The sequence below is a fragment of the Chiloscyllium plagiosum genome, unplaced genomic scaffold (assembly GCF_037043375.1).
Source record: "Chiloscyllium plagiosum isolate Xiang-an unplaced genomic scaffold, Cpla_swu_hap1 HiC_scaffold_25, whole genome shotgun sequence".
In the NCBI taxonomy this organism is placed as follows: domain Eukaryota; kingdom Metazoa; phylum Chordata; class Chondrichthyes; order Orectolobiformes; family Hemiscylliidae; genus Chiloscyllium; species Chiloscyllium plagiosum.
The window spans coordinates 8149506-8159412 of NW_028270163.1; the positions used below are offsets into that span (position 1 = coordinate 8149506).

The 9907-nt window shown below is 39.8% G+C and overlaps 1 protein-coding gene across 2 annotated transcripts in view; it reads left to right on the forward strand.

The window, feature by feature from the left end:
* Window positions 1-7361, forward strand: part of spata20 (spermatogenesis associated 20) — a 431519-nt gene extending 424158 nt beyond the window's left edge. For both annotated transcript variants that reach the window (XM_043714385.2, XM_043714386.2), the window contains exon 16: window positions 5359-7361. In XM_043714385.2, the coding sequence (XP_043570320.2) occupies window positions 5359-5529 (171 nt within the window). In that variant the 3' untranslated portion in view covers window positions 5530-7361. The remainder of the gene's footprint in view (window positions 1-5358) is intronic.
* Window positions 7362-9907: the final 2546 nt, after the last annotated feature.

A 9907-nucleotide genomic window follows, 5' to 3' on the forward strand; every position in this document is an offset into this window, starting at 1 on the left:
TGGTAGCTATCATATGGTGACTATAATACGTGGCAGTCAGGGACTCTAACACATGGTGACCCAGGCCACTGTAATACAAGCAAACTTGGAATGCTGTAACTTGGTGATCTGCGACAATATAATATATGGTGACTATAACAGGTCATCGTGCAGGACAGTATAACTATTGTTTTTCTGGGGAATTCTAACCCTGAGGAGATAATGTAATTGTAGTTTCATCTCAATTTGATTTCCACTTCTGCTGTAGCCATTGCTGAAATGTTCAGACTCTGAGAATGATACCAAGACATGTCTAATATTGTTTTAACCAGAAAGAACAAAAAAAGACGGCACTTGCATTTATGAAATGCCTTTTACATAGCATACCATCTCAAGGCATTTAACAAAAGCAGTCACTCATTTGTTTTCATGTGGTCTTAGCGGGGCCGTGGTATCATCTTCCTCTTCTCTGGTTTTCTTCAAGTCTCCCTCAGTTAACATCTCAATGTTATCTATTCATCTAATTATTTTTCTTGTTTACACACAGTTTCTTCTTCAGTTGTCATCATCGCCTAACGTTTAATACAGAACAACGTAAGAAGGTGTTAGGAGGACAGAGAGTCAGGGAGGGGATTCCAGAGATTAGGGGTCTTGGCAGCTGCAGCACAGGCACTAGATGTTGGAATAATGAAAATTGAAGATGCACAAATGGCCTGAATTGGAGAGGTGCTGATATCTTGCACGATATTAGAAAAAGCAATAAGAATAAGAAAACAGAGGGATTTAAGCATAAGAATGAGAATTTTATAACTGAGAATCACAAGGGCACAGAGATTTATTGATGAGATTTAGAGAGGAAAAGTGAAGGTTGAATAAATTTTTAACCAGCAGAGGAAGAGTATGAGTTGTAATGTAGATGCTGCTCCACTACAGTTTGAACTTAAAGAAGAAAGTTACAGTAGTCAGTTGCTTAAACATCATATTATCTTCCAGCTCGGCGAACAGAACCACAGCATCATATTATCTGACAGTGACTTCATGAAGTTAAAAAAAAAAGCAAAGGCATTGGGGAAAGGCTGCAGAGGTATTACTTAACTGAAACATTTCCTAAATGAGTAGAAGTCATATGGGATCCAGCAGTTGAATTTTCAAAGATCAGGCTGTCTACAGCTGTGTCTTGTGTGGCTGTGACAGGATTATATATTCTTCAGCATTCTTATAATAAACAAGTGCCTGCATTAACCTGTACAAATACAAATCAACAACAGTTTGAAACGAGCAGTCAGTGAGGCAGTTTGTTTAAGCCCAAGTGTATTCACTTCATTATCCACTCTGTAGAGAGGGTATGGCATTTGAGACAGGGATAAGAAAGCACATTCACTAAGATATGACCATTATCTATTTGTATTAATGTCAAAAATAAATATGAATTCCAAAGCTGCCAGTTAGAGCACCTTAAGAGCTCCATTTATGTTGGGCACAAATAGATGTGTTTATCTACTGGTTCACACCTGGTTAAGGTACACCAAGTGCAAGAACAAACAATGCACAATAAATAGCATCAACAAAAGACAAAGTGCTGGAAATACTCAGCAGGTCAGGAAGGATTTGTGGAAAGAGAGACACAGTAACGTTAAATTCATTGACCGTTCATCAGAACTTTGTCAGGCAGCTTCCATGGCATTTTGTTTTTTTTTAATAAGTAAATAGCAAGGCACTGAGGAATGCTGAACATGGTAAAAGAGCCTGATTGAGGCAGACATTCAGATGGAAAGTGCTGAAAATACTCAGCGGTTTAAGTGACAATTGTGAAGAGAAGTAAGGAGCTAATGTTTCATGCCACTGACCTTTCATCCGAACTGGGAGCATTTAGAAACGTATTGGCTTTGAGCAAGGGGTGGATTGGACAAGGACCAAAGGACGACCTGTGATGGGGTGAGACAGGAGAGATTGAATGACAGAAAATTTGATCTTACAGAGGGTTGGAGATAGGGGAAAGAGATAGTGGTGTGGTAGTAATATCACTTAATTAATAATACAAATAGTTCAGAATCCACGATGACAGCTGGTGGAATTAAAATTCAATAAATAATATTTAGAGTTGAAAGTCAGTCTCAGTAATGATGACAATGGCAACTATTATCAGTTGTTGTAAAAACCTATCTCGTTCATTACTGCCTTTTGGGGGAAGGAAATCTGCTATTCTGGCTTGGTCTGGCCTCGGTGAGGCTCCTGTGGCTATCTCTTTAATGCCTTCTGGAAAGCCACTGAGTTCAATGGCAGGGATGGGCAACAAATACTAATGTCACCAATGATATCCACATCCCATAAAAGAATAAATTAGAGGGAAAAGCAATTGAAATATAGTAATACTAAAAATGAGAGTAAGTATTAAATGCAGATAAAGTAAAATGGGTGGACAGAGTTTGAAATTGCTGAATGCAATGTTGGGTTTAAAAGGTTGTAAGCTCTTAATTAACAGATGAGACGCTCTTCCTCCGTCTTGCATTGACCTTCAATAGAAGGCTGATAGAAATGTCAGCACAAGAGCAAGGTGGGGAATTAAACTTACAGACAACCTAAAGCTTACAGCACCCTCAATGCTGCAGCAAGAGTATGATGGCGTTTGGAGCGGGCATCTCAACCTCTCCCCCTCAAACCCCAGGTTCCATCCCACATTGCTATACCAGTTGGGATGCGAGCAATCTCTTTGGCATCCAAATGGATTAATTTTCATTTTTAGATAAATGAGGTTTATTTGAGCCCATCTTCAATATGTTCATTACTAAGTTGAGAGAAATCAGCAGTTTCTTTTTTCAGGTGATTTCAATGGTTGCTCCTGCTCCTGGCTGTTTAATTTATTGGTGGTCATTGGCTGTCTGCTGATTCTTAATTTGTTTGGGGTGGCGGGGAGGAGAATTTGAACTTATCCCATCATAGGAACAAGGATAAAACACAATTAAAATAGTTGTAATTTAATGGGAAGCAGTAACTGCCAATACCACTGAATTCCTGTCCGCTATCAGCGATGTTGTTTGATCCTTGGTTGGCTGTCTAAGGCGTCTTCCTTAGTCCTGGAGAAGCCTCATTACTATAGGTACAATGGAAATTAGCATCTTCATGGCTGCCTTAGCAGGGATCTCTGATGTAAGTCAGAAATTTTTGTTGAGAACACTGTCGGTCCACATCTCTCGAGTGAGATTTTAAACTCTCAACGTAATGAAGGGATACAGCTGCTACAGCCTGCTGGCTGGTAGTATAACATTGCTGGTCTGCCCTGTTAGTATCTAATTCTTTTAAAAGAATACTAAGTATATAGGAGTGCAGGGTAACAAGGCAAACAGGTATTGTTGTCTAGTGCACGGTGGCCCAGTGGTTAGCACTGCTGCCTCACAGCGCCAGAGACCCAGGTTCAATTCCCGCCTCAGGTGACTCTCTGTGTGGTGTTTGCACATTCTCCCCGTGTCTGCGTTGGTTTCCTCCGGCTGTTCTGGTTTCCTCCCACAATCCAAAAATGTGCAGGTTAGGTGAATTGGCCATGCTAAATTGCCCGTAGTGTTAGGTGAAGGGTAAATGTAGGGGAATGGGTCTGACTGTGTTGCGCTTCGGCGGGTTGGTGTGGACTTGTTGGGCCGAAGGGCCTGTTTCCACATTGTAAGTAATCTAATCTAATCTAAGTAATCTAATATTTATAGGAGGGTCAGCCAGGAAGATGCTGAGTTTTATGGTGTGCTGCTCATTAAAAAAAAACTAACGAGAAAGTGTATGTTCTGATGTGCTATGACATACTTTTCAACAGATGGGACTTGAACCTAGGCCTTCTGGTTCCAAGATAAGGAATTAGAAAATGTACGCTTAGACTTTGTCTAAAAATATTTAACTTCCAGTGAATAATATGTTCACCGTTTAATATCAGCTGTCAAAATTCATCCTGCTGTGAGGCATGTTGCAGCTGGCCCTTCCATATACCATCAGTAACTGATAGAAAGCACTGTGCTTTTAAGCCTGGGCTCATATCAGTGCCTGTCAATGAGCCAGGGCAAAGGTACAAGGTGGGCAGTAGGTCTCTTTTAATCTTGAGTGCTTCTTGCTATTATGAATGAGGGTGGAATTTCATTGCTGTTTGGGATTAATCTGTGGACTATTTTTGGTCTGCTGCTTCTGCACATTGTCCACCGCCTGCCATCTGTCAGGTTTGCTGCTCTGCTCAATTGGCCCAAAGTGGTTAGCTGATAATGAAAATATGGCACTTAAGTGGATAGAGATTGAAAATCATCAATCCAAACAATTTGTCTGACTACTTGGCCTCCTGAACTGTTGGTGAAAGACAGGTACTGTTTATAAAAATACTTTATGTACCATGATATAGACCTCTACCAAATTGTATATCAGTACCATATTACACCGATATACCATACTGCTGCTGTTGGAAATGAATAATATAAAAATAAAACCTTCAGGTCAGGTAACGTTAGCAGTAAGAGAGATGGAGTTAATGTTTCCTTGGTACAGTGCAGCAGGCCAGATTGTGTGGGACAGGGAATTAAAATAGCAATTGGCTAGAAGCTGGGATTACTTTGTTGCAATGAACAGAGACGTTCCACAAGGTGATCATTATTTGGTTTTTGTTGCTGAATCTATAGAGAAGCCCACATCAGGAGCAGCAAATAAGGTATACCAAATTGAATCAAGTACTGGTAATGTGTATTTGTGATGCAGTGCACTGGGAGCGGAGATGGTGAAAGGACAGGTGTTGCATCTTTGCACTCTTTTTCTCTTGCCACGGTTGCCATACCTGCTGAATTTCTCTGGCACTTTCTGTTTTTATTTCAGATTTTCAGCATTAGCATTATATTACTTTTATTCCGGTGTTGCATCTCATGCATTTGCAAGAGAGGAGTCACAGAAAGGGGAGGAGGTGTTGAAAGAGTGTGCCAGGATGCTATGAGGGGTATATATTACAAACATATTATTCCCTGTCATTACCCAAACAGATATGTGAAACTAGTGGTTATAGTATTGAAGTGATAACCCAGACTTGTAACTGAAACACTCCAAGACAGTTTATGAAACTGAATTCTGTAAATCTGGTCATTTTCAGCTGGCAACCAGAGATACAACAGGAAAGTTGTCAGGTTACTTTAAAATGTCTTTCAAGGAGAGACCTGCATACCAACTTGTGCCAGCATATATGATTCCATACTCTTAATGAAAACATGATGGGCAAGATATTGTCATTGTTAGCCATGTTCCCAAAAACAAGAAAAACATCAAATCATCATTTTAGCTTGGAGTTAATCCTGGAATTCCATTGTGATGTCTCTGTAATACACTCTGTCCATTGTTAGCCCTAACAAAGATTTCCTTTCTCTTCATCAGATATTACTTCTGGCAGATGGAAACTCCGAGAGCAGCTTGTATCAGATGTTGCCCTTCCTGTCAACACTCGTATTGAAGAATGGTAAAGCCACAGCCTATGTTTGCCAGAACTACTCCTGCTCCTTGCCAGTTACCTCAGCCAGCGAGCTACAGACTTTACTTGTTAAATAATATTACGCAACAATGGGCAAATCATTTGCTATAAGTCTTTGCAAATTTTATGGAATTTAATTTTAAGTTTAAACTTCAAGAGTAATATTATATTTCTGGCCAAGTGGACAAGCTTCAAGATGGTCGTATGGGATTGGTGATTGTATATGTTCAAAACTAATTTTTGCTTGATTATTATGATATTTAAGTGGTTATGATGGGTCACAGTTTTGCTTAGTATGACATTAGCAAGATGTATGCAAACATTCTCCTGTGCCCTGGTATTGAGGGAATTGTGCACTGCCAGAGGTTTCATATTTTTGGATTAGACACAAAATCCTTGCTCCATCTACCGTCTTGGGTGTATATAAAAGATCCAGTTGCATTATTTTGAAGAAAAACCAGGGGATTTCTTCCTGGAATCCTGGCCAGTGTTTATCCCTCAGCCAGCACCAAAGGAAAAGCTTGTCAGTAGGTCATTGCTGTTTGTAGAGCTTGCTTTATCTACAAATTGGCTGCTGCAGTCCATACCTGGTAACAATGACTACACTTCAGAAATACCTTGTTAGCTGTAAATGTTTGGGATGTTCTGAGGTTGTGAAAGACATTATGCAAATGCAAGTCTATATTCCTTTCCATCCCAGACAGTGCATTAATCTAATACACCTTTGGGGCTGTTTCCCGTGCCCCCACCCCCAGTAGCCATTCACAGCAGGGCTTCACAATCCATCAGTGTACCATGGAAGCACATGCACCTGTGAAGTCAGTTTTAATCTTCCCAGCACTCCACTGATAAATACATTACCGTCTCCCTGGAGTGTCACTCTAAGGCTTAAGCACAGCAATCTAAATGGACACTCAAGCATGGTACATGGGAAATACAGCACTATCAGAGGGGTGGCCTTTCTGATGAGATATCTATCCTCTTAGGACACTGAGCTTATGACCGCCCCAGCCCTTGGTTGGGACCGAAGCATTATCATAGAATCTGTAGAATCATTAGCTTGAGTTCTGAAGTAACAGGGGCAGCTGCAGAGTGGAGAGAGATACAAACGGGACAGTCCTAGGATGAGCTTCAGGACTTGTGTGTGTTTTTTTTTCATTTTTGGCCAACCAGTTGTTTGCATTTTAAATAAATGACATCTGACAACTCTTCATTGCCTCCATCACAGTATTCAGAAAGATTAGTAAGACAACTGTTGCCCGCTCCCACAGTGTGCTCATATGTCCTATGACCTCTCCCTGGTCCAGACTTGAACCCAGGCCTATCTGACCCAGAGGTAGGAACGTTGCCACTGCCACAAGAACGGCTCTGTCCCAAACTTTTTTTATCCCTCAGTCAGCATGCTAATTCAGATTACTAGGTCCTTATTATAAGACTGCTTCAAAAGTACCTAACTGGCTGTGAAGTGTTTGCAGGAACATGTGGTCCCTACATAAATGCGATTCTTTATTTTTGTAAAACCCACACACTGTGACACTGTGAGGATTTTGCCTGTGACATACTGGTGCATGATTTTCCTTCTGGTTGTTCTGTATTTGATTTTTGACACTGGTTGTGGTCCTTAATGCGGAAATTAAAATACTAATGATCTGAGATAACATGCAGAAAATGGGGCATTGTTCCCTACAATCAATTGACCGTGATTTTGCTGTGGATGTCATTTGGATACAAAGTACAAGGACTTCATTAGTGGAGAATGACCTAACTGCAGGCATAATAGAACATATCTCTCATGATTTTTTAAGTGGCAACTAAATAGGATTGCTTATTATTGTATTGTCATGTTAAAATGTTTCTGCAAAGGATAATTGGTTAAAGATGAGCTGCAAATAAACATACAAAAGTTAAATCTGGAAATCTGAATTAAAACAAAGTCTGGAGAAACTCAGCAGGTCAGGTGGCAACTGTGGAGAGAAGAGGAGAATTGACAGTCAGCAGCATCAGCAGGCAGTTCATTTGGCCCATTATTGGGCCAGTTGCAAGAAAGACATTATAGCCATCAGGATCCTATCATTGATAAACATACCCAGCTAAGGCTGGAGCCAGAATTCTGAGATGCGATGGTGACAGCCGTGTGCATGCTTAAACTTTTTCCAATGCAGCAGAGAGCACCTTCATTTTGTGGTGCTTGTGGGGCTGTCTTCATACTTTAACATTGCACCGCTCTCTCAGTGGGTTTGCCGGCCAGAACTGCAGCAAGTTCTCTGACGGAGCTTCCCAGCTTGCTTTTATCAGACTGGGTTCCCAATCCCCGACTCTGAATTGAAACCAAAATCAGAAAGGCGCCCTAACTAGGAAAATCTAGCTCAACATTTCTGCTGTTTGTCCATCTATGAAAGCTGACATAGCATGATGTGACGACAATCCAGTTTGAGGAACACTAGATATCTGGAAGATCTCTGTAATCATGAATTGATCCAAAACATACTCTCTACACCAATGTCTGTACCTGGTGACCTTTTGTTTCTGAAATCAGTAGAATATTTGACTCTGAAAGTGTTTGAAGTACATCTGATGTATTATGATGAGATGATTAAGACTCATTAACAGATTGAGCAGATGCAATAGATTTAGTTTTATACTCCTTCATCCAAGCACACACAATCATTTTTTTGCTCATTTTCCAATTCAATTTTATGTTTTCTCTGAACCCCAATAAAGTAGTTGATTCTAATTGAGGCACGGAAAGCGTAGCTAAATGACCCTTTTACTGGACTAATAATCCAGAGAATGTGAATCTGAATTCCACCACGGTTCTCAAGGAAAGGAAAGCTATCATTCATTACCTACAGCTGAGGGTGTTTAACACAGTACACAAAGGGAACTTAACCGGTGACATTCTCCATCTGTCCCATAATGCCAGACTGGGAAGTATATTTATTATCCTTTCCAATTAAAAATGTATAATTTATTTGTGCTATTGGTCATTTAGGTTATGTTGTCATTTTCTGCCTAAGTGATAATTCCATTGTTTGCAATGTAGTTTATGATTTTTTTGAAAGAGCAATTGGCAACCATGGCAACATTATTTTTTCCAAGAGATGACAGGTATACCACAAAGTTATTGAATGTGTATTAGCACTCAAAATCTTAGTGATTTTATTTCTTGCAAATCACTTGTGGGTTTACCGATTTCTGAATGTTAGTTAAATCCTCTCTTTTTCATGAGTTTTGGGTGTCATTTATAAAGCTGTTATTTATTGTCCATTCTTAACTGCTCTTTAACTGACTGGCTTAATAGGCTACTTTCAAGAGCAGTTAAGAACTGTGGATCTGGAATCACATGTAGGATAGACCAGGCAAGGATGGCAGATTTTCATCTCTATAATGGCATTAGTGAACCAAATGTTTTTTTTTTTAATAGTAATTAGTAGTTTTATGCTCATTGCTATTAAGATGAGCTTTCCAGTTCAGATTTATTAATTGAATAATTCAAGCTGATGGAATTTTAACACATTCTCAAATCTGCAGTATAAACTCAAGTGGTATTTAAACCCATGTGCACAGATCATTTATTTGGGTCTCTGGATTAAGAACCCAGTATCATTCCCAATATGCCTCCAGCTCTCCATTATCAGTTTGGACAAGTAGAATGTGGTAATTAAATTCTTCCTCCACACCCTCTGTGTTCAGTAATAAGTTAATTTCTGGAAAATGAAGGAAAATTTCTGGAATACTCAAACCTTCACATTTGGAAGTTGTTGGTCCCAACATTACCGCTGTGGCTCAATCACCAAACTAGGAGTGAAAGAACAACTTTCTCATGTTGCTCTCGGGCATTTGTTTATCTGCCACTTTCACATACCTGACCTGTTGCTTGCATAGACATCAACATATTTGATAATGAACATACAAAAATCACTGAAAGCTGATGGGAAGCTACAAAAACAAAGTGGAAAAGGGTCACGAACTGACTTTTATCTCAAGTGGGATTGTATACAAAGGGTGTAAGTTATTTTCAAATCACACAGACCTCTTGTTAGCTCCCGTTTAGGTTATTTTGGTTAGTTTTGGGTGTTGCACTTCAGAAGCAATATGTTGGCCATTGGGAACGTGGTGAGGGCAGCGCAGCACTGATCTACCAGAAAGATAACGAGACAAAAATATTCAAATTCTATTAGTATGTTGCAAAGACCATGCTTACATTCCCTTGAGTATGGAAGATTACATAGTGAGTGGGTGAAGTGTTTCAGATGATTAAAGAAACTCATAGTCTTGAAAGACAATTATTTCCTGTAGTGCAGGAAATTTCAGAACAAGGAGGCACATGTTTAGAATTAGACCTCAGCCATTTGCTGATGAGAGGAAACTTTTTTTCACACTGTAGTAGAAATCTGGAACTCTCCATTTCTTAAAAAAAACTTGAGGCTGGGTGGGGGAATACTGTGTGTTATT